At 43.3% G+C, this 25374-nt stretch overlaps 1 protein-coding gene across 3 annotated transcripts in view; it reads left to right on the top strand.

The window, feature by feature from the left end:
* gli3 (GLI family zinc finger 3) overlaps nucleotides 1–25374 on the top strand; it is a 114213-nt gene that overhangs the window by 75446 nt on the left and 13393 nt on the right. For 2 of the 3 annotated variants that reach the window (XM_075452028.1, XM_075452027.1), the window contains exons 5-10: nucleotides 6963–7168; nucleotides 11057–11218; nucleotides 15117–15321; nucleotides 17147–17366; nucleotides 18915–19028; nucleotides 19791–19931. In XM_075452028.1, the coding sequence (XP_075308143.1) occupies nucleotides 6963–7168; nucleotides 11057–11218; nucleotides 15117–15321; nucleotides 17147–17366; nucleotides 18915–19028; nucleotides 19791–19931 (1048 nt within the window). The remainder of the gene's footprint in view (nucleotides 1–6962; nucleotides 7169–11056; nucleotides 11219–15116; nucleotides 15322–17146; nucleotides 17367–18914; nucleotides 19029–19790; nucleotides 19932–25374) is intronic. The other variant, XM_075452029.1, reaches the window with a different exon arrangement.

Here is a 25374-nt window from a genome sequence, read left to right as displayed (position 1 = left end):
GCCTGGAAGTCACTGGGATGGTCCTTTGTGGCAGAACTTAATGTAGACTTTCCCATAGAATCATCAAGAACCGAGAACACAGCTACCTTCCTCTGTTTGTGTCTCTCAGTCTCTATCTTGTCTGTCTTCTCTCTCCCCTTGTCTCAGCTCCCTTTCCTCTCTCCTTGGGTCTCAGCTGGCTCTGTTTCTTTGGCCCTTTGATCTCGGTGAAAGGGTTTGGAGCTTTAAAGTGCTTCTGTTTCCGCTGTCAGGAGGCCCTCTCTTTCTCCTCTCTGGTTTAGGCTTTCAGAGCGGTGGCAGCCGTGTTGCTGGGTGGGTTAGGGGCTTGGAAGTGGATGAGGTGGTGCGGGTCTCCCTGAGGTGGGGAGGTTGAAGCGGGGGTGGTGTTGTCAGCCTCGGTCAGGAGAGGATCTGACACCCGAATGATCCCATTTCCCTCCAAAAAAACCCCAGTTCCCACCTCAGTCATGCCATCTTCTGAACATCTTGTTCAAAGTGTTGTATCTGTTACAAAGTAGCAGAATTTTAGCAAATCGAAACATTTAATGCTAATTTTTCAGGGATTGTTACCTTAAATAAATGTATAAAGTAGTGAAGAATGTGAGGTTACATTTAAACTGACTGTTTCACCTTTACCTGTAGCCTTTTAAAACTTAGACAAAAGGAAGGAATTACCCTCTACTTTCTCTAATAGGTGTTCTTGTACTATTTCTTTTTGGCGTGTCACAAACATTTAATAAGAGCTAAGGAAATTGTGTCAACACGTGGGGGGGAAAAAGGACATAATATGTCTCCTGTAATCATAGAGTTTTCCTCTTAATGTCATGCTAAATTGTAAAATAACAGCAACTAGAAGTGCCAACTTTCTAAATTTCAGGGAAAAAAATCGACTCAGCTCAAAGGCTTTTCCTTTAAAGATGCCGTTCAGCAGCTGCTTTGCAAGAACTTGAACTTCATTCATTGTCCACCTATCCTGCAATATGGCTCACAAGACGATGGTATCATAGACTGTACCTTGTAAAAGGAAATATAGCTCTGATATAGCTCGTTGGCAAGCTAGCTTTAGTAGATTATTCTGTAAAGAGTTGTTTCAGGTAGTTTTAAGAGTATTTGTATAAAAAAGGTCATGGCTTTTGTCTTATTTTTCCTCATTTCTCTGTTTTGGACCTGTCTGTAAAACCTGCTATGAATGAAACTCTGACGGTCCGTGCACAGTAACATTTGTTGGCATATTGAACTTGGATTTGGACTTGGACCAGTTTCCTGTTCCCGTCTGCAAAGCACGCATAAAAATTTCTCATCTTATTTTATACTGAAGCATCTCATGCTTGGCCTGAAAGTATTTAGCAAAGCACGGTTCCCATTATAGCAGCTCGCTGTGTCAATACCACCAGCTCTAACGGCCGCCACACAATGACACATTCTGTGCAGAAATGAAGTCATCAGCCTGAGCCACAACTGTGTTGTTTTTGCAGCTTTCATCCAAAAAAAACTATTAGTGTTGACACAAACTTGTTCCAAACAAAGATTCAAGGTCTTTTTCAATGAACACACACCCCTTCTATGAAACCTCAAAATCTTTTGGACGAGTATTTACCCATGGCGAGCGTACATTCATCCCGTGAAATAAGACGACAGTTTGAAATCCACAGACCGCCCAGTGTAAACATGCGCTGCCTCAAAAGAGACGCTGGCTGGTTTAAGCAAGGCCACGTGAAGGGGAAATGGCTTCCATATGTGAAACACTCTGGCTTTCTTGTGCCCTGTTTGAAGGATGTCTTCTTTGAGGGTTAATAGGAGTTGTAAACCTATGAAAAAAAAAAAAAAGAAGTAGTGAGGTGAAGTTTTCCTTCGCCCGAGAACCCCGTGGGCACAGCTTTGATGGAAATCTCAAATCAGGTGAATCTGAAACTCTTCTTTTCCTGCACACACCTGCTTGCACACTCACAGGGGTTGAGCATTCCTGCACACACTGCTTCTTGTCAGATTACTTCCTTTTGTCATGTTGATTAATGCATGCTGGCAGATGCTAAGATGATCACGGCTCTGCGGAGTGGAGCTGCATGCAGGGGATCAGGCCACTGTATTGCAGCTTCTTCCAGAGACTCGCTACACTCCTCCGAACTATCCATCTCTTCTGCTGTCCTCCTCAAATCCCCTCACACCTGGCTCCGCACCCCCTGAGACATCTTTGTTCTCCCTTTCTTGTCCAACTCCTTTTTCTGTTGTAACTCTTCTCTATCTACCCTTTCCTCCCCAGCTCATCGTTCATATCTTCACAAGCTCCCTCTCCTTCTCCTTGTGACTTCTGTTCATGCTCCAACTCTCTTTTCAATCCCTTTTTCTCCCTTTTCACCTCTCAGCAGGCTGAATTCACCATGTGTCACTGTCTTTCTACAAATCAAAGTGTGCTTTCTTCCTTTTTTGTTTACTGGCTACCTCTTTTTTCCCCTCTTTTTTTTCTGTCAGTACTCAGGACCTACCAGTAGGACATTCAATCTGACTGTTTCACCTTTCTTTGGCAGCAATTTTATAACAATAAAGGAGACATGTTATATATAAAAAAAAATCACTTTTTTGTGCTTTTGAGCGTATATTTGGATGTCTGAAATGAGTATTAACTCAAACACTAAACAGCCCTCTCGCTTGGTTAGATCTGAATATATGCAGTTTAGTGAGCCATCTTTATTTCCAGCCACAACTTCAAATCATGGTACGTTCACTGTAAGTGGGAAGTTAGAGCGCTTACTTTTAGCTTTGCTATTTAGTGGAAATTCTCATCAGCGGTTATGTTGGTCAGTTCAGAAAGAAATGAGGTAATAATACTCAAGTACGCCGTTGTATGTTTTATTTGACCAAAAATGACTAGATAAGCTATCTTTCTGGGGAATGACTTTAACTGTGGGAGTTATGGTTGATAAACTTTACCTTTAAGTACAGAGAAATCTGACTCCTTGTTGGCACTTCCTGTTCATTTTTCAGTCAAATACAGCATCGGTTGATACGTGTAAGTAGAACTCTGGAACCCACTATTACTTAAAAAAGAAAACTATGTGAAACATTGCCCACATAAGCAACAGCTCCCAACCTGTAGCCTTTTAAAACTTAGACAAAGAGACATGGAGTCTATATGTGATGGAGGAATTACCGCCTACTTGCTCTAATAGGTGTTCTTGTACTATTTCTTTTTGGCGTGTCACAAACATTTAATAAGAGCTAAGAGCAGTAGGACTCCTGGAAACACTAAGCAAATAAGAGTTATACAGCAGAGGTCAGGGTAGGGCGACGTAGCCGGCGCCTGACGGGGTTAATCAGCGTCATGGTAGATGGAAATTACAGGGAAATTCTGTTTGTATTCTAGTTTCTTCTCTGTAGCCGGTGGACAAGCAGGTTTTTTTGTGTTTCCCCCTCATCTTCATGCTCCCGTGTGCACGATGCACGCTCGGTCATGTGACAACAAAGCGGACGTCAGTCTGCAGCTGTGTTGTGATCAGTGTAAATGAGGCTTGTCAATGGTGGCGAGCGGGCACATGACTCGCTTATCGTTAAAAACACACATACACACCTGTTTGAAGTTGCCCTCGCCGTGGCCTGCTGGGTATGGGGGAAATAAGAAATCCATCATGAGCTTTTTGACAGCCGACGTGCAAAAGCGCACAAATTGCGAGGCACGGCCTTCTACAGTGTAAAGTTGTACACAAAGTTCATTACACTAATTTGAGGCTATCTCGGATTTACTCCAATATAACCGATTCCTGTAACAGGTGCAAACAATCCCCAGCCGACCATTCCCATATGTTTTGGTTTTGTCCCAGGCTCGCCACATTTTGGTCTGAAAACTTTAAAACTCTTAGCACAGCTTACAACACTACTATTTCTCCGGATCCCCTCTTGGCCCTATTTGGTTCCCCCCTGCAGCCTCTTGCATCTAAAGTTATGCAAATTTTTCTTGCATTTGCCACTTTGCTGGCCAGGCGACTCATACTTCTCAATTGGAAACACCCTCAACCTCCCTCTCACAGCAGGTGGGTGAAAAAGGTGCTACTGTTTTCCCTCAAAGGTTCCTTAGGTTTGATAAGACTTGGAGACCTCTCTTAAACTATATTGAATCTTTGACATCTCTGCCTGACTGCGACGACTGAGCCCCCCATATATTTATTTATTTATATTTTATTTATTTTCTTTTTTCATTGTTGTTTTTTTTTTTTTTTACCATTTTATTTTAATTTACTAGTTTACTTTGTCATTTTCCGTATTCGTGTGTTTGTTGTGTCTTGTACTGTTTATATGTTGATATTGAATTCTTAAAACTGTTCTCCGTTGCGTGGGGTGGGATTGTGGGAGGGATAAAAAAACTGGGGAAAAATGATAGGATGGAAGGCTTCTCTGTTGCACTGTACTGCTACATTGCTACCTGTGAAATTGCTTCCAATAAAGAAAGTCTATAAAAAACAACAAAAAAAACAACTTTTTTTTTTTTTTAAAAAGCGCACAAATTGAATGGAGGTGGAAGCAAAAAAAAAAAGTCGAAATGTCTGGGAGGATCCTGCGAGCACGGCTAATATTTCCCATCATGGATTGTGCACGCTTTGACATCGTGTATGATGTGGTCACACACATGACCACAGTGAAAGCATTTTACATGGTCCCGAAGACCCGTTGGGCTAATTATGGGACAAAGTTTGTATGTGTGACTGCTTTTCTTCCACAAATGTCCTGTTGTTTCCTGTCCTCGGGGCTCATTATTGACCCTGTCCTGAGCTCTTTCATTATGAGAAGCTGTGAAGTGGAGGGCCAACGGGACCGGTAGGGGATCAAGAGACTGGGCGGAGGTTGTAATTGGGCTGTTCCGCTCCCCCCCGGCCTCACCCAAGGTCACTGTGGGCGAGACGAACCGTTGGTCAGGTCTCTCACTGTTCTCCAGCTCTCCTCCAACGTCTTAAATCCACACTTTGCCCCTCTCCCCCCCACTTTCAGCCATCCTCCTCTTCTCCTGGGGTCTTTTGTCGCAGCAGACTGGTCCACTGGGGAGCCACAGAGAAGTGGAAGGGGCTAATTCAGTCTAATCTTTCAGCCCCTTAATGTCTGGCTGATATGTGGATTTCTCCACATCCTCCGGGGAAGGCCTTTGTGGTGAAGGCCATCATTATGGAGTTTCCAGGCCCTCCTAACCAATTATAAGTAGGGAGACAAATTACTTTGTCTTCAACTTGGCTCCTAAGAAGTTTTCCTGATTATTCTCAACTTTTTTTTTTAAAATCGCATTCAACAGAGACGATTCAGAGGAAAGGTTTTTGATAAAGAGGAAGCTGATGGTGCTCATTTCTTTGTATTTAAAGAAGAAGAAGAAGCATTTTTCTGTGATTCTTGCAGATGGATTTTTGGATCCGTCACGTGTAATTCTGTACTTGGTTTCAGCTCAAAGTCAACCGAGCAATGGAGCATTGTGGTGTGGCTCGGCTTGTCTTGCTCTGGCCAGCGGTGAGCTTGGTCTAACGTTTCCCTCTGATTAAGAAGCAGTGGTGAAAGCTGCCTTTGATCTGAGGAAATGTCTGCGCAGGGAGCAGTTGGAATGCCGCGCTCTGCTTTCTGCCTCTCAGAAGGAAGCAGAGAGATAGAGTCGCGGTCTAATTGTCCGGCCCCGCCGCTCTCGGTCCACTCGTGCTCGTAAAATCTTGATGTCCTGGCCTAATGAAAGGAGCATGATGTCAAATTTGTAGATAAATTAGATTATCCATGTTTACTTTACCCAAATTTGGGGACATAAGAGCACAATGAACTCAAAAGATGTGGTTACCTAATCACTCTAACTGGTTATAATGGGAATCATACAGTGCCAGTCTATGACAGAGATTCAGATTTCATTCATACTTAAGCTTTATGTTCCATTCAGGTAAGCTTTGACCTATTTTGACTTTTAATATTAGGGTCACCTTAGCAACAGGTAGAGCAAAGACACATCTACAGCTCATCTATGAGGTTTACCAAGGCACTCCCAGGACCTGCTAATTGGGTGCATCCACCCAGCGAGCTGTGCCCAGTGAACCAAACACATACACAATAAATAACTGAATACACCCAGCAGTGTGTTTATTTTATAGAGCCCCACACTGTGCATTTTATGAGCCAGAATATTCATCATAAAGATGTGCCTAAATCTTTTTGAACTTGCAGTGGACAGATATGTTTAACATCTGGTTATGAGGTAGTAGAAGTACACCAAGATATGATTTTAGATGCTAATTCTAGGGTTTTAAAGTTCTTCCAGACGGCGGAGTCGACAGAACCAAAGTCATCTGTGAACACTGCCAGGTTGAATTGTCTTCTCACCGTAGTAGTCTAAAATATCACTTAAAGGCAAAACACACAACTGATAGCAGCAAGTCATTCAAGGAAACAGACAGTGGAGCGAGGCTTCTACATAAAAACTACAGAAAGATGCTGATGTTAAAAGTGTTTTTGCACAACAAATGTTATGGCACTTTCATTCATATGGCAGCACATTTAAAATAAAACTAAAAGCTATACACTACTTTTGAATTCATTTTTGGATTTTGCGTACAAATGCGATTAATCGTGATTAATTAGATTAAAAATTTTAATCGTTGCCCAGCCCTAGTTGAAACATCCCTGAAGTTAGAGTTCAGGAGGATGTGATGTTGTGTGAAAGTTTTTTTTTTCTCTTTTCTCTGAAGCATTTAAGAATGGATTTGGATGTTGGTGTAGATCTGTGGTTCACAACACTTTTGTGCTGGGTCCTCACCACAAGAGATGGAATATCAACAACATGCAAGGTTTAAAATCAAGTAGAAGTCCTCAAAAGGAAACCCCATAAGTGTCAGAATTGATGAAAATAACTCCCAGTTCCTCAGTGAATGTGTCTGTTAGCCTGGAGTTTCATTCTAAGTGACAGCACATGTGTCATGCTCTTCCTGTTCTGTCTTCTGTGTGTTTCTCTGCAGCCCTCCGTCGCTGGCGGGCAGTCCGGCTTTCTCAGATATCTCCCTCATTCGCATCTCGCCGCAACGGAACCCACCCGTGGGGGCGGAGTCACCGTTCCACCCCCCACACCCCTACATCAACCCCTACATGGACTACATCCGCTCCCTCCACAGCAGCCCCTCCATCTCCGTTGTGTCAGCCACCCGGGGCCTCAACCCAGCAGATGGTGAATAAAATGAAACGCACACTCCTCTGCACAGAACCCCAGCGGAGCAGAAACAGGCAGCAAAAGGCCTCAGAAGGCCTTTTAAAATAATTGTTGAAATTGATCAGTTAGGTTTGATTGCTATTTGCAGGAATCTGGGCTCTCTGGTTCGCTTCAATTCCTGTTTGAGACCAGAGGAGGTCAGGTGGGAGGCAACCAGATCCATCTCTATTAAGACCCAGGGGTCGGCGAGATGCTATCAGACCGAGAGGGCCGGTGTGCGGAAGCGTTATGAGCGCAGCGTGTTCCGTGTGGGTGGGGGCTCGGATTGGAGGGAGGCTAATCCTTTTGATCTGTGAGTCATGTCGGAGACCTCTGGAGGATGCCTCAGTGAACGGCAGGGTCGTATACAGTCAGACTAAGCACAGCGAGGGGAGGTTGGTTCAAGTTCAGGGGTTTCTGGGGGGCAGAGAGGTTCAGATGTTCTGGTTTCCTTAAGGAAGCATTTTTTTCCCCAAGTTGTAAAAAATGGATTTTTACTGCAGCAGAAGCCTGAACCGTGTGAAATATAGTGGTGGGAATTATAAGAAGGAAAATAAAAGGATGAACACACTTCTTAAGGTTGTTACTCAGCTTGAAACAAGAATTTATGAAAATCCAAGAATTAGCTGCTTCCAGATTTGCACATTTCTATGAACTAAAGTTTTAGTTGCTTCCAAAGTTTGTCGTATCAACACCTGTAGATTCTGAGCTGCTGGTGAAACAAAACAAGCTTCTGGGTATTTTTTTTTACTGTTTCTTGGATAAATAAAGAGGCTAAACAGAAAAACTGTGAGGAAATGGAGGAAAAAAAGCAACGTAGGGATTTAGAAATAAGAAATAAAACTGACCACACCATGAAAAAGGAAAAGGCTTGTTTTTTTTAAAATTCTGTTGTTTTCCAATCACTTGTCCATTGAGTTTCCAACAGATACATATAACACAACACTTTGTTCACACATACTTAGACACATTAACACTCAGTGGGGTCACATGGCACTGAAAGGGTCGGATTATTGGCTGAATTACAATCAGACTGAGTTGCTCCTTATTTGAGCGAGGGTAATTCTCCTTGGATATATGGCGGTGAATGAATCGGATCATAGGCACAAAGCATGTCATACCCCTCTATGATAGGTGGTGCTGTACCCATTTCAACTATTGCTAATAGAGCCACTTCCTGTTGACCTCTTCACCACCAACAACAACAAACTCAGGCATTGGAGAAAGATGGAGAACGCAGAGCCAGATGAAGCTACATCCCTCTACATTTGGTCTGTGATGAGCTGCTTGTTGCACAAACGCGATGCACAACGGAGCATTCTCCATCGCGTTGTTTGTTTCTTTCTGACGGCGACAACAACAGTAATATCGTCTCCTTTGACTTCCGGGTCACGACCCCGGGGAAAAATCTCGAGCATGCGCAGAACGCAAAGTCCAATTCACCGTCTACAAGCAGGTTTAATTTGACTTTCAACCGAGTTTTCTCGGGGTCTTAATCCGATCCGATCCAATTTCTTGTCAGATTAAGGTGTCTACATGAACTTAATAACTCATTGTTATTGTAATTTAGCCAATAATCCGATCCTCTCAGTAAATCCACTGAGTTTCTTTATTCCTCTTCACACACGTTACGTAGTTCTGAAACGCATTGACCTCTTTTCAAGGTGTGGTTGAAGTGGTTTGGATTTCTGCTTTTATCATTTCTTATTTTTGATGAACGTACGTTTTCCCTCCATGCATTTTGATTTGCATTCGATAACCTCGTGGCACAGCTTAGATGCTGCCATAAACGGTGGTCATTTTAGATCAAAACTTATCCCAAAGGAGTGTAAGGCTTATTTCTTTTGGCAGAAATTTCCTGAGCTGTTAGTGGGAAGATCTTATTTTCCAAATATCCACCTTCCCCTTACAAATGTTGAAATGGCCCAGTAAGCCATTATGGTCCTCACATCCTCAGCCATCAGCCTTTTGATGCCCTCTTTAGCTCCCCGTCTGGCGTTGGAGTGTACTTCTGAAATGGCAGATTACGGGGTCATTTCCTCTCTACCTGTACACTTCATACACTCGACTTCGTCTTGTCCAGGTCGGTTAAAAGCACCGTCAAAGTGAAGACTAGAAGCCTCTGCTTACAGCTTTACTCGACCCCTCTGCTGCACTCCAAACTGGAGGTGTACACTCAAGCTCAAACTCAAACTCTCTGCCCTCCAATTTTCCCATTACCATAACATAATCTGCAGCAGGCTCCGATTGCTTTAAATCAAAATAGTTTCTCCAACCTACCACACGATCCCCTTTCAATTCATAATGCTGTGAATTGTGAATGAGGCACCTAATTACTCCTTTAATCAATCCGGTGATTAATTAACCCATCAGCTTTTGTGTTGTTAGTATATCACCAAGCTTACAGGGAGCCTCCTTCTTCAATATGCAAAGATTTTTTTTTTTTTCCTAGCAAAAAGTACATTTGAATAATGATGAATTAATTAACAAATCTAATGGAGATTTAAAGTGGGTGGGATTTAGTGCCACCCTCTTGCTGCCACACATTTGCTTTCACACATTTTTCTCCTTTTTGATATTCAGCTCTTCCCTCGATGAGAGCCGGTTCAGAGGTAGGCTCGCCCCTGATCCTATTGTTGTGCTGGAGGAGCACCGGGTGGCTCACCGAGTCCTGAGGCGCATCTCTGCCTTCTCCCCATCCAGCGCCACACTGACAGGCAGCCTTCCTCCCCACTCCCCCCTATTTTTGCCCCAAGGACGGCGCTCCGATGCCAGCATTTCTGATTTAGAAATTCCGTAAAGCTCTTTTCTGTGCACAGATACTGAATGGGGCACATTATGGTTGAATGCAAAAGCAAAGCTGAGGCGGAACACTTGGGACAATTAAGAAACTCCCCCCCTTCTACTGAAGACATAAAAGCCAGATCGAATTAATTTACTGTTCTTTTTCTTCCTCTCATACAACCAATCATGGATGCATATTGCAGGCATACAGGCCAGACTTAAAAGGAAATCCCTCTCATACGTTGTTTCTTTATTTATTTTCTCTTTATTTTTCCAACTGGGGGGGAAAAAAGAGCTGCAGAAGTCTATATTTGCAGCCAAAACCAGCGATAGTCTTTTACCTCTCTCTTTCTTCTAACATTTGCATAAGGAAGCCCATCGCCAGATGTTTATTTTTAGGCTATGGTTCAAGGACTTACAGCACTCTATAACTAAGGGAATGACTTGGAAAAGGGAGGCTGGAAGTGGAGGGAGAATCGTTTGCAGATCTATCGGGGGAAGATTTAGGCCTTTTGTTTTCCGATCGAGTTTAAACGAGCAGAGTGGAGGAGCAGGGTTGCATATCTGCAGAGTGCAGCGACACACATGCACCGTCTTTGGCAAAAGACGCGTGAGCCCACATACTCTTATACCACAAACACATATACAGGATGGATACACTCATGCACCCCCTGCGAATGATTCAAAGAACAGGGGGCTGAGGAGAAAAGGCTGTTTAAGAATTTTATTGTAAGACTATCGGTTATGTTGCTCTCGGCATGAATGCATCAATCAAACACTAATGCACACTCACTGTAATCTCTGAGCAAGCATGCGGTAATCCCCAGTGAGCTTCTCCACTTCAGGTGATGCTCCCTGTGCAGCTGTTTTGCTCAACTTGACGGTGTTGCTAATGTGCTCATTACTGTTCTGCTGAGCTGATTATCATCTAAAGCAAATGAGCGCAGGTGCCGTCCCTGCCGGGTTTCTCTCACCACCTCGTACATTTCCCCCCTCCTCGGTCGTGCTCCTCGTCACCTCTTGTGTCACTTTTGCTTTTCGCCTCTTTCCTCTTTGCTGACCTGACCTCCTCTCCTGCTCCAGCGCCCCACACTGGCCTCACCACGGCCGACTACTACCATCAGATGGCTCTGCTGGCGGGTCACCGCAGCCCCTACGCCGCCGACCTTCTCCCATCCGTGGCATCCACGGCCGGGGTGAGCAGCGCCACCGCCCTGCACATGGAGTATCTACAGGCCATGGAGAGTAAGTCTGCACTGATCTCACAGAACACTGAAAATTAGGGGCCTTTTTTCCAGTAGGATTAGGTTTTATGGACGTATTTAGACTTATTTTAGGGATTTTCACAACATTTTAGTTGTAATTAATTACGGGTTGATTTGCATTGTTCCTCTTGAGGTTGTGCATCTCTAAAATATCACCAAGACAAGAGAATAAGGTACATTATACGGCCAATAAAGACGCACTTAATCCTCGATTTTCCCTGAAGAATTAAAGTTGAACAAATATAGATGTATGTGGATTTTATTTGTCCCTTTCACTCCAGTAGGATTAGGTTATATGGACATATTTAGACTTATTTTAGGGATTTTCCCAACATTTTAGTTGTAATTAATTACGGGTGGATTTTCATTGTTCTTTTTGAGGTTGTGCATCTCTAAAATATCAGCAAGACAAGAGAATAAGGTACATTTCACGGCCAATAAAGACGCACTTAATCCTCGATTTCTTTTTCCTCGAAGAATTAAAGTTGAACAAATATAGATGTATGTGGATTTTATTCGCCCCTTTCACCATGACATTCGCACATCAAACAATGCCAGGGCATCTACCTTAGAAGCAGGATTAAATAGGTTTTTACATCACTAAATAGAATAAAAATGCCTTTACTGGGAACAAGGTTTAATGGAGAGTTTTACGCTGAGGTAAACTGGATATTTCAAGCAGCCCTGTGGGTAACATGACAGCCACCACATGCATCCCTGCAGGGACTTCACCTTAAAATGTCTTGAATGCATACCTGCACATTAAAGCGTGGGTGGCCCCAGCGACAGTTCGACTCTTAAACTGCACTTTCACAATGCACCAATCCTGCACTACCGATGGATCAAGCCACACCTTGAACCCGGCGAGGAGGCTGCTGCAACTTTACTTTGACATAATTCAAATGAGCCACTGTCTTAATGTGTGGAGCTCAGGACTGTGCAGAGGACTTATGCTAATGAGTTATTTTAAAGTGTAAATAGGAAATTAAGCGCACACTGAATCTTCGAAAGGTCGGACAGCTTCACCCCTCTCCCTTTGATGAGAATGTATTTAGTCAGGCAGACACTGCTTTCATGGAAATCTGAGGTGAACTTCCCCCGATTCCTCAGAACAAACTAATTAAAACTAGCCAAACTTGTGCGGGTATCAGAAAATTAATTGCTATTAAGTGGGAATTGGAATGTCCCACCATTCATCACTGGAGCAATCCTTTCTTCTCTGTCACTTTTTAAGATTAATAGACTGAAACAAAACAATTAGGGCCAAATTTAAGTGGAGATGCGCTGCTCCGCACTTAAAAAAATCGCCTGTGATCATTGCCGGTAATAACTCATCATGTTTCAACAATGTGCGTTCCTGCGCCGGAAAGAATTAACACTTTAAAGCTTTGGCGGATTCGCACACAAAGAGCAGGTTCCATCAAGAGGCTTTCACTGATAATCTGGGCTACTATTTTACCGAAGCTATTTTGGTCCATTTCAAATCAGTGTAATTACCTTCAGATAGAGTTCTGCTAATGAAACAATGGGCCTGTCCTGCCCATTTGTGCCTTAATGTGTTATTGTCTTCGTTAGTACTGCCTAATTAGCAGCACAGCTCTCATACATCACGATGACTAAAGTCTACACCACAGTCTTTATTTGTCCTCTTTATCAGCTGATCTCAGTGCTGTTTTTTCTGCTAATAGTTCGTCACTTTTCTTATAAACAGTTCTGCTTTATGAAACCTGATTAATCGCAGCTATTAATTACATGGTTACACATAAACATTAAATAGGTGGTGGTAAAATATATAGAAATGTAGCTTTAAGTGAGTATAAACATCTGTAACGCAGCCTTTTTTATAACGCAGATGTTTATGATGTAACTGCCAACAAACATTTTTAAATACTCCCACACTGTAGCTTGTTTAGAACTACATTAAGGCGTACTGTAAACTGTTAATTAATCATTTATTATTTGCTTTTGCGTGCTTAATGGGGTGAATTTAAGTTTAACTGTATTTTAACCAATCATTTGGTCTATTTGGTGAATGATTTAGTTCATTTTAAAAAGTTTAAAATCACAGTACATAGAAGTAAAGTCTTTTTAGGATTATTATTTGATTTAATAGCGTGTTGTGTGGTTATAATAATCTTCATTTAAAGTTTAAAAACACATTTTCTTCCATTACTTTCCATGATCAGAAATATTCTTATTAATGTTCCTGAAATCTTTCTATGGGTTAAATGAATGAATAATTTGTTATAATAGAATAACTATTATTATTAGGCTTCTACTTTAAATGAGAGACAACCATAGAGTATTAATATCTGGAATCTAGTTTCACTTTTTATTCACACTCCATCCCCCCCGTGGGTTCAACCCCAGTTTTAGAGCCAACTTTTATTTCCACCGCCGTCAGTCTGGTCCGTCGGAAACCCTCCCCGGCCCTCAAAATTAATGACGCGGCGAGTAACCAGCCGTCCCGTCCATAAATCAAGAGGAAATTAGAGGGACAGTCCTGCTACGAGCCTCAACGCTCTTCTCTCTGTCTTCCCCCGGTTGGCCGATTTATCATTTGGGCTGTGCATTAATAAACACCACTCCCATGAGGCCTTGTAATGGTGGCACACGGGCCCCTTCTCCCCAGATAGCCCCACCCCTCCCATCTCCACCTTCTCCTAATTCACCACAAGTGGATGCTATACCTTGCGCGCACTGGGATGCTGTTTAAGGTGTCACACGTGTCAAATTTAGGACGTGGATGGTTGCTTTTCCCCACATCCGGAAGACAGTCGATTTTTATATATACACAATGTGTAGGTGTGTGTGTGTGTGTGTGTGTGTATAAATGCAGGATTAGATGTATTGTTCAAGCCGGTGAATAGGTGGAAATATCAAACATGTCAAGGAATCTCATGTGACAAGCTACATTGTATTGAGCGATTGTGAGCACACGAATATGCGACATCCTCCATACAATGACAATGTAAAGGGGGTTCATCTCTCCATACAGTTTGGTGCTGCAGATGCACCTCGTGCCTGAGCGTGCCAGAACACCACCGCTGCCGCCACGGCGCCCTTCACGCACGCACATTCGCATCCACGCACTCTGATTACCATGTGAATGGAGCGCTCTGTAATCGCTGGATGTGTCAAACGAGAGACGGAGCATTTACGTTCTGGGAGATGGATGGATTGAGGGGGACGTAAATATGGAGGGGGGGGTTATCGGGGCTGCGCAAGCCGGTTTTGTTTGCCTTTATGAAATAACTCAAAATGTTTTATTTCCAAGTCTTGAGTCACAAAGTCATTGTGTCAGTTCACGCACAAAGCACGACATCCCCTTGGCGCTTTTTTCCCCCTCCTTCCATCTCGCCCTGTTTTTCTCTGTCTTGTTTGTGACATCTCCATGTGAAGACAACAAAAGTCATGTTTTAATCTCTACCCGTGGCTCATTGTATGTGCACAGAGAATGGTTGTACTGTTTCCGCCTTTTACCTTTTCAAACCCCATTTTTTGGTATTTCCAGTCAACACTGATTGCATTTGAATAACGAGTCAAATTGGACTTGATTAAATATTACCGTACACAGTCGGAGCATTTCTCCAACATAAAAGGCATGTTTTCTCATGGATGAAATGCAAGCAGTGCATCAAGTGACAGCCAAACACTCATTCAGATGAGTCTTTTGTCTGATGATTGACAAAAATGTCATCCGTTAGGGTTAGATTAGGTTTGGATGAAGTCAGAATTTAACTGATGCTCTTGTCTAAAAAAGCACAGACTGAAAGAGCAGAAAAGGGTACATTCGCAGCCTTCCGGGACGTTTTAATCGACAGCACTTGTTCCTCTGTACTGTAGCACCTTCATCCAATCTCTCTCTCATTGTGCAGGCTCCCGCTTCTCAAGCCCGAGGCTCCCGTCACGGCCCAGCAGGAAGCGCCCCCTGCCCATCTCGCCGCTCTCCGAGCACAGCTTCGACCTTCAGACCATGATCCGCAACTCGCCCAACTCCCTCGTCAACTCTTTGCTCAACAACTCTCGCTCCAGCTCCTCCACCAGCGGCTCCTATGGTCACTTATCTGCGGGAGCCATCAGGTAGCATATTAACGCACTGCTTTGTTTCGAATAAAAAAGCTTATGTTACAAACTGTGTGGCTATAATGTGGTGAAATAAGTTTAGTGGCGTGTTACATTTACCTCTAGAGTTTGATGTCTGAGCTGGGAATGCTGTCATACCCAAATTGACCCGAGTTTCTGTAAAGAAGCTGGGAAACCGAGAACGTTTTAATCACTCTTTGTGCAACTGATTTGCTTCTACTAGTTATTATGACGTTATTAGCCAGATTCAATCCTTCTCATTAGTGTTCTCGTGGTAATTTTCCAAGTTATTTCATCATTCAATGGATGGTTGGCCTTAAACATATGCATTTTTGTCACTCTCCTAAAATGGATAAACTGATAGATAAGATTGGAACAGGTACAGTTGCTCATGCCGACTCCTTGGTTCAAATGGAGCACAGCATGAGGAAACGTTGTGAAGATAGTAGGATTGATGGTTTTGGGAGCTTGACCCAAATTAGGACTGAACATCGGGATATTTCAACCTTTGCATCTGTTGTGAGTTCTAATTGTTGATTTAAAAGCGCTTAAAAAAACAACAACTTGAGGGTCAAATTATGCTTAAGTTTTTCAGGAGCTAACAAAAAAAATGTCCCCAAGAGGGAATGATGCTGTAAAGGATTTTTTATTTTTTTTTGTCATAGTTATATACAGTATTTGCTTTCTTCAGGATGGCGCCGTAATGTTACGTCTTCGACAAATATACGGTGCGAGGAAGTGTATGTGTATCATACCCCCATGTGGGTAATGATCTCCCAGCCAGCCAGTCGGCCTGCCTCCCTGGCGGCTTGTGTCAGTCATCGAGTACACCTCAAAGACGCATCAAATGCATCATGGCTCCTTTACCAGAGGCAGGGAAAGGGAAGCAAAAGAAAAAGGAAGAGAAAGGAAAAGGGAAAGATCCATTGTCCCACCCACAGCCATTGATCAGCAATCTGTAAGAAGAGGCTGATCAATCAGGCTGCACACTCAGCCACTGTCCGTCTGACAGGGCCCAAATAGCCAGAGCCAACAGACTGATGAGTGATATGACAAGCGGATGGGCCCCCAAATGTGTCTCGGCCCATTGATTTCCACTCGGCTCATAATAAGATCAGCAGACATATGGGTCGCAGAGAGAGCAAATTGTCAACGGTCAGGATGAATGGAGCCTCTGCGTTTGAGCCACACAGATCTGTGTTTATCTGGCGGTTCACCAGTGGTTACACAGAGTCCAGAGGAGACCTGGTGCCTTCTGGGGGTTTTATGATCAGCAAAGTTGTGGGTTAACATGCTAAAGAAGGAGTGACTGCGCCTCAGTAATCCAGCTTCATTTGCATGGCTGTAAGATACACTATTTATCATCTTTATCATTTGCCCAGTGGAGGAATGACATATCGTCTTACACAAACCACACGATAATTCACTGTGTTAACAACCTGAACATTCATTGGCAGGGATTTGCCGACAGTCCCGTGGTTGCAGCGTTACCGCACCATCTCCTGTCAGATTGTCCTCAGGGATGAGAAGCTATCCAGAACAATCCATTTGTGCACCATCGTTCCCCCTTTTTTGTTGTATCTGCTGTTTCAGTGAAGTTATGTTTAAGTTTTATGACTATTTGCTTAGATTCTCCCTGTTTCTGGTGCCTCCAGCCCTGCGTTGAGCTTCGCCTACCCTCCAACCCCGGTGGCGTTGCATGTGCACCATCGTTCCCCCTGTTTTTTTCCCCTCATTGCTGTTGTATCTGCTGTTTCAGTGAAGTTATTTTTTAAGTTTTATGACTATTTGCTTAGATTCTCCCTGTTTCTGCTGCCTCCAGCCCTGCGTTGAGCTTCGCCTACCCTCCAACCCCGGTGGCGTTGCATGTGCACCAGCAGCTCATCGGCCGTCAACCGGGCCTCGTTGGCTCCGCCTTTGGTCACAGCCCTCCCCTCGTCCACCCGACCCCGGCCTTTGCCACCCATCGACCCATGCCTGGCATCCCGCCGTCTGGGCTCAGCGCCAGCGAGCGCTCAGCCATCTCCAACGACTCCTCACAGGTGAGAGCGGTGGCTGGTGCCTCTTCGATTCATCATCACACGTAATGGATAGCATCGTCGCTTGCCAGCCACGTGTGAGCGAAACGCAGCATGGTACAGGCAGGACCCCCCCCCCCCCTCTACGCACTCCTCTCTTGGGAGTTTCCTCCTACTTGTGTTGTCTCTTGTTTTAAGGCTGCCGAACACGGCCCAGAACGTGCCTGCAGCAAACAACAAGGGGCTTGTTAGCATAGAATCCCACTGCTGACTCCATTAATCACCAGAGAGAGAACAGGGATATGGAGAGGGAATATTGACATGGATGGATGGATCCAAAGGGGCTTTTTCTTTCCTTCCCCAGCCCTTACTGTATGTGCGGGCTTACATTTGAAGTATATATTCGGTGTTTATTACCCATCCTCCCTGTTGTTTCCCATGCCTTGAATTTCACCCCGTCACAAATGAGGTCTCATTCAAATTGGGCGCACCAAAAATCGCCTTTTCTTTTCCCTGAATAAACAAAAACTTTGCTTTGGGGGGCCCACAGATGAATATCAAAGATTAAGGCATATGTGTGACATGTTGGAGACGCCAAGAGGAGAGTCCCATGAACAACTTTAGAGTCTTTGGAACTGAAAAGATGTTTATAAGCTCCTCTTTGTTTCTTTATTCTCACGCAGCTTGCTATACAACAAAAGCTCCCCCAAGGGCATATTTAAGCCAGGGCTAGAGCGAGGTCATCCATTGGTTGAATTGGTTCATGAGTTTGTTTTAATTGCAATGATTAGGGTAGCTAATGTGATACACTGAAGTGCATAGTTTTTCTTGTTTGAGACTCTGGTCGCTGGAATCATTACGGTTCAACCCCAGTTGTTTTTGTCTGGTTGATTAAGTAAATGATGTATTAGCTTATAAGCATTGCATGCATTTTTAATGACACCGTAAAGAATAACATTATCTATACAGTCTATGCTGTGCCATTAGGGCAGTGATACTCACTATTTTTTTCACAAGAGCCACATTGGCAGAGCAAAATCAAGGGAAGAGCCACTTTTACGACAACATACTAAAGTCCCCTTTTGCAAATATGCATTACTACATATAAAACATCCCACAAAAAAAGAAACAACACAGCCAATACATTTTCAATTAAGACCACATTTACCTTAATACTGGGATGAGCGGAAGCTGGCATGTATGTTCTTGACTTTCTTCATGTTGTATTTGTAGTTTGTTGTTGTAATCATAGTGAGACATTCAGGATGAGCATGGTTTTTGTGCTGGTTTTTGCCATTTTTTTAATTAAAAACTTAATTTAACACTTAATAAAAATACTTAATACTACAAAAATTCAAACTTATTAAAAATACTTAATACTGTGCAGTATTCGCTGTATGTTATTTGAAAAAAATGTATTGTTATTGTTACCATATTGTTATTAGCTACTGTGCGAGCTGCCAATTAGAGCTGGAGGAGCCGCATGTGGCTCGCGAGCCGCGCAATGAGTATCTCTGCATTAGGGGCTCAAAATGATGGACTTGCAAATGCTCAGATGTTTTCTCTTTCCAGGCCAAACCAACCAGTGAATCTGCTGTGAGCAGCACGGGCGACCCGATGCACCACAAACGGTCCAAAATGAAGCCGGAGGAGGAGCTGCCGAGCCCTGGCGCGGTGAGCGTACAGGTGGGGGGTTGTCTACATTTTACCAAAAGACTGTATGCATCCTCCAGCCGTTTGTCAGAACTGTTGACACCCTGGTTTAAAAGTGTTCTGATAATCTATTTCCCACCAGAATAGGAAGCCCAGATAAATGCTGCAGCCATGCCAAAGTGGCCGCAGCAATCAACACGCTGTCGGTGTTGCTTTCCCGTTCGGCTCTTATCAGTTTCAGAAGCGAAGCAATCCATTCATCTTCGGGACACTAGGAAATTGTTTTGCTTTTGTTTAATCAAAATTTTTAAGTGGCTGGAAAAATGAAAAGCCAAATGTGATAACGGTAAGCTTTGGCGTCTGCGGAGGAAAAACCTTATTAGAGACGATTTTTTTTTTTTTACACGGCTGAGGTGTGTGATGGAAGCCTCCTGCAGTGGCCCACACCGGCTCTGTGCTCTGCTCTGCCGTGTGACAGTGAAATATGTCTGGGCTAATAGAGCAACTGACAGCAGGAAGAGGGAGTTGGGTTCCTCAAATACTCGCCCCAGTCCCCGTCGTATATAATGACCCCCAAAATACAGAGGGGCTTTCACTGCTACATTTCCGCTCTCCATACTTCCCTCACACAGCCAGACAAGGCCAGATTCACAGGGGCACTGTGGTTCAGGCCTGTCACCAATAGCTCTCTGCTGTGTCTTTCATGTGAAAAACGTCTTTTATGACAGCTTACAAGCTGGTGAAGCGGTTCCTTTTTAAGTCATTTTGCTTGTTGTTGACCCTTTTTTCATTCAGGACCATCCTGAAGGGATGACTCTGGTGAAGGAGGAAGGGGACAAAGATGAGAGCAAACAGGAGCCAGAGGTGGTTTATGAGACTAACTGCCACTGGGAGAACTGTTGCCGTGAGTTCGACACCCAGGAGCAGCTCGTACAGGTGAGTGCACATATTTTTATGTAATGATAGATCTGACTAATCACATCGGGGGATTTTTGGTCACAGAGGGACTTTGTTGTCGCTGCAACTGTCTTTCTTGGCTCCTTTATTGCTGCTCAATAAGACAGAAGCTGAATTTCAACCACAGGAACTATTTCCTAGGTCTCAGGGTCATCCTCTCTTTGACCTCCATTTCCACATTTCCACAGCTTATCTTAAAGCTTCAGCTTCAAGTTAGTTTTTAAAATGTTAGAATTTAAAAGATTTCGTCACGGTTTATGAATGGAGCTTTTTAAATGCTGTGCTATTTGTTTTATAGACATATAAGGAAAATATTTTTGGGGGGGGGGTTTGTGTGTAAAAAGATGACTGGACCACATTTTAAAATGTGTGAACTTGGCATTTCTTTAATCGCTTTTGTTAATTTAGAGGTTTGCATATCACTGAGGGTTCAGACAGAATAAACTTATCTGTATATTAATAATCAGCGGGACATAATTTAAAAAAAAAACTAATAATAATAATAATCTCCACCTGAATTTATTGCAACAATTAAATATTTCTGCTTTTTATTTATATAATTCCACACACTCTTTATGATAGAATTGTTGTAATCTAAGAGTCACAGAAGGCGGTTTCCAATGCGTAACATGTGAAGGACTATTCAGACTTTGTTGTTTTATAAGCTTCTTCCATCACTTTCGTTTTAAGACTTGAAACTACAGAACTAACCGGACTGACTGTTGCTGCAGAGTGCTTTCACCGTCTGCTGAATGATGCAACTAAATACTCTGTGCACAGTACATGGACCCTGCCCTCGCCACTAGAAACAAGCTAGCATCACTTAGCTTTGCAAAGGGAACTGAGAAGGTTTTGAGCTGCATGAAGTGGTGCTTCAAACACACAAGCAGGTCACCGCAGAAGAAAAGACGTAGTGGGTACAGCGGGCGCCCCATGTACAGAGGCCATAGTCCTCGCTGCAGCTGGCCCCGGTTCGAATCCCGCACCGGACGGCCCTTTGCTGCGTGTTATTCCCCCTCTCTCTGCCCCTTGCTTCCTGTCTCTCTTCACTGTCCTATATAATAAAGGCATAACCCCCCCCCCCAAAAAAAAAGAATATATATAGACTAAATATATATACTATGTAAATAAGTAACTGAAGATTAATAAATTAGATAATTAAATATAAATAGTGCATAGACAATGCAAAACAGAGTGAAATGAAAAAGAACAGTGCAAACCAAAAGTTGTGCAAATGGCAGTGGAGTGCAAGATGGTGCTATTGGGTGGGAGGAGAAGAGTGGGTCCGAGCCACATCAACAGAAGCTGCGGTGCTGGACGGCGCCCCCTCTCAGGACACAACTTCTGTGTCTGGCAGCCTGCGGCGGAGTCAGGGCTGCAGGCGCTGGCTGTTAGGGATGCTGGATTCCTGATTGGATCCAGGGACAGTGGTAATGGGCTCAAAAGCTGAAGAGCACATCTCACAGCTGGACAGTGCTAACTGATTCGGCGGGCTAAGCCTCCCTGTGCTTTGTGTTCTGCACTGAACCGGACCCCCTCCTCGTCTGTTATCAGAACTCTCACACGACCCGGGAGATGGACGGTTCTCCTCGTCCTGTGCCTGAGGGCTCGCTGTAAAAAGCTAAATATTAATGGCTTCATGGTCGTATCGTCTCGGCCGCGGCTGTAGATGCTCGGCCTGTGAACCGCTCGCCCTACAGCTAAGCGAGAAAGCAGACTGAAGTTGGAGAAGTGATGAAATTACACCGGCGTAAGTGATGGCGAAGCGCTCGCACACACACGTGCATCCCCACACATCTGATAGAAAGATCCTCGGCTCTCCACAGCTGTCTATTTTCCGTCTTGACATTGCAATCCTCAGCTGCAGCGGTAACCCCTATCTATAATTGATATCCTCAGTACAGAATGGGCTGCCTCCCGTGTTTGAAGGGCTCAGCTCAAAGGTTGAGGATCTTGACAACTTCTTGGCCCTGTTTCAGGAGGTGGAATGAGTTAAAAGTGGTGGGAGAGGAGGATGCAGGATGGCGTCTTAATGGAGGAAAATCCTGCACTCGTCCTCCTAACCCCCTGCTGTTGTCACACTGGAAAAAATGCCCTTTCAAAAATAATTTAAAAAAACAACAAATACGAGACGTTTTTGCTTGAAATAAGCAAAAAAATCTGCCAATGGAACTAGTGAAAATCGGCTTGTCAAGATTTCTTGAAATAAGATGTGATATTTAGGACTTTTGAGATAAAAGTGATCTTGAAATTAAAAACCTCTTCAAATGTCAAAAAAAGGTTGTTTCATATGATATGTGACTCAAAACAATTTGTTTTCAAGACTTTTTCATTTAACAAGATATTCAAGATGTATTGTCTTCAAACAAGTCCCTATATCTGGCTGAAATAGTACTTGTTAGGCAGTTGTGTCTTATATTAAGTGTGATGAGATATTTTGACTAGAAATGAGACAGATATACTTGGTAAGACTTTGATTTTTTTCCAGTGCATGCAAGGAGGCCATCCGACCAAAACAACATCCTCATATCCCTCCACATGCACTATCGAGCCAAGCTGCACTCATCAGGAAGAAAAAAAAAAAACCTTGGAATTGTCATTTTCATTTTTCTAGCATTCGACTCTCTGATATGGCGTTTTATTTCTCATATTCTATGCACATGCAGATATGCAGAGAGATGCCAATAAAAGTCTTTCGCCTACAGAATCCCTGCCCTCTAATTCAGCAGAGCGGACGGGAAAACACTCTTATCTCTCCACACCCCCACCCCCCCCTCAGTAATAGGATAAGTACAGTATTTGGACCACAGTGGCTCTCTTCACTCTCTGGGAGGGGTTTGAGGGTTGGGGGTGGGGGGGATTTCCATATAACTAAACAATGGAACATCCCATCCCCCTGTACTTATCTTCTGAAATGGCTTCTTTTTTTGGTGGGGTGGGTTGGGGGGGGCACGATGAGAAGACTATTTCTGCTTGGTTTAATCGCTAGCTTTGGCTCAAAGTTTGGACAAGGATTCGTGTTCAAAAGTGCCCGTCTTTGTCGGGAAATAAACGGCTTTTTTCAAGTATTAAAAGTAACCGATTCAAACGTTCCTTTTTTTTCTTTGTGGTTGGCCTAATTTTAGATTTAAGCCTTTTCCACCACCCTCATCGCTTTCCACCTTGTTCAAAAAGCGCTCCTGTCGGGCTCTTGATGCATATTTTTACACCCTCAAACATGCTCTCACCGCGCCGCGCTACGGCGTTCCTTTATAATCTGCGTTTAAGCGCTCTCGGTGCCGCCGATAAGATAAAAATCAGATCTTTGCAATTTGGCTCACTTATCTGGCCTACCCAGTCAGCAAAAGCGAGGCGGGTGTCAATTTTAGTTTAGCTGTATTTATTGCATTTACTACATTTCTACTCTTTTTTTAGCTCTCCTTCTTCCTCTCAGCTCAACGTTTTCTTGCTTCCTCTATTTTTGGGCACGAGCCTCCCCCCTTTTTCTCATTTTCTCTCCCTCCTCTCTTTCCCCTCGGAGGGAGCACTTTTTCAGATAAGGCCTGGTGGCTTCTTTAATGTCTCTCTTGAAGTAGGCTTTTTTTTTTTTGCCGTTTTTTTTCGACAAACACTCCCATAATTCCCTAATACGGCCTTGCTTGACACGTTTTTTATTATTTTCCTAGTGATTTAACACTGATTCTTCACCATATTGAAATCTAGAGGGGACGTTTTCACTTTTACGTCAAGAAGAAACGACATTGGAGTCAAAAAAATTAAAATAATAAAGACTAATTGTGAGATCTGAAGCCAACATAAAAGTTCTCACAGCTTAGCTTCGCTTGAGGAATTTGCATACCTTGCTTGAGCCTTAAGCAATTCTGACCTGATGCAGCTTATGCGCTTTTAACTTTCACGCTACAGAGAAATATTGGACAAAGATAAGGACAAAGTCGGCGAATAACAAAAAGTGCTGAAGGTTTACCCTCTGAAGTTGTTTTCATTCAGTGTTTGAGGCTGAGAATAAAGGTGTTTTATTGGAAAAGCTTTCCAGAAAACCCCCCAGGTTTTACAATGTTTGTATACAGTGACACCTAGTGGCAAAGTTGTATATTGCAACCAACTGAATAGCCATTGCCTCACTCGGTGGGTCTACATGATGAGATTAATTCAATTGTAGCCATAGTTGGGTTATGCTCCTTATTTGAGCAAGGGTCATTATAATGGCTGGGCAACGATTCAAAGTTTTAATCTAATTAATCACATGATTTCCCTGATTAATCATGATTAATCGCATTTGTACGCCTCGCTCCACTGTCTGTTTCCTTGAATGACTTGCTGGTATCAGTTGTGTGTTTTGCCTTAAAGTGATATTTTAGACTGGAACTACTACGGTGAGAAGACAATTCAACTTGGCAGTGTTTACAGATGACTTTGGTTCTGTCGACTCCGCAGTCTGGAAGAACTTTTAAATGAAAATGGCCGAGTAAAAGTTCCGTACCCTTCTCCATGTTTGGTGGATCCGCCGATTACTTTCTTTTCCGGTTCCGCAGCAGACAGCAACAGACTTTAACAAAATAAAAGCCTGTGAGCAACAGACTTTTACAATAATAAAATAAATAACAAAACCTGCGTTTATGCGCCATAAAATATTTATCGTCGTTAAATAATAACAAGTTAACTCGCCCAGCCCTAGTAATTCTCCTTGGATATATGGCGGTGAATGAATCGAATCATAGGCACAAAGCATGTCATACTCCGGTATGATAGGTGGCGCTGTACCCATTTCAACTATTGTTAATAGAGCCACTTCCTGTTGACCTCTTCACCACCAACAACAACAACAAACTCAGGTATTCGACAAAGATGGCGAACGAAGAGCAAGATGAAGCTACGTCCCTCTACATTTGGTCTGTGATGAGCTGCTTGTTGCACAAACGCGATGCACAACGGAGCATTCTCCATCGCGTTACAAAGTCTAATTCATCACGTGCTTCACCGTCTACAAGCAGGTTTATTTTGACTTTCAACCGAGTTATCTCGGGGTCTTAATCCTATCGCGAGTAATCCGATCCGGTCCAATTTCTTGTCCGATTAAGGTGTTTACATGCACTTAATAACTCAGTCTTATTGTAATTTAGCCAATAATCCGATCCTTTCAGTGCCATGTAAGACGGTAAAAAAAAACACGAATGGTTTCACCGCTTGCGTTTAGTGGGTCCATTCTGGACTATTGCAGATACAAATTTGCTCATTGTAAAGGTTGAAAGAGGGTTACCAAGAACCAAACTGGTTCTCTTTTCTCTGAAATACAGCAATAAAGGAAAGGAAGCTAATGCAGAAACATGCATTTTAATGGCTAAAAGGAGGCGAATGTTTAAACAAACATGTTCTTGGTGAGTTTAAAGCCGCAACAGTGCACTTTGGGATGGGGACACCTTGT

The sequence above is a fragment of the Odontesthes bonariensis genome, chromosome 20, assembly GCF_027942865.1.
Source record: "Odontesthes bonariensis isolate fOdoBon6 chromosome 20, fOdoBon6.hap1, whole genome shotgun sequence".
Taxonomy (NCBI): domain Eukaryota; kingdom Metazoa; phylum Chordata; class Actinopteri; order Atheriniformes; family Atherinopsidae; genus Odontesthes; species Odontesthes bonariensis.
Note: the sequence above shows the minus strand (reverse complement) of the source record. Positions and strands in the feature narration are given on the sequence as shown.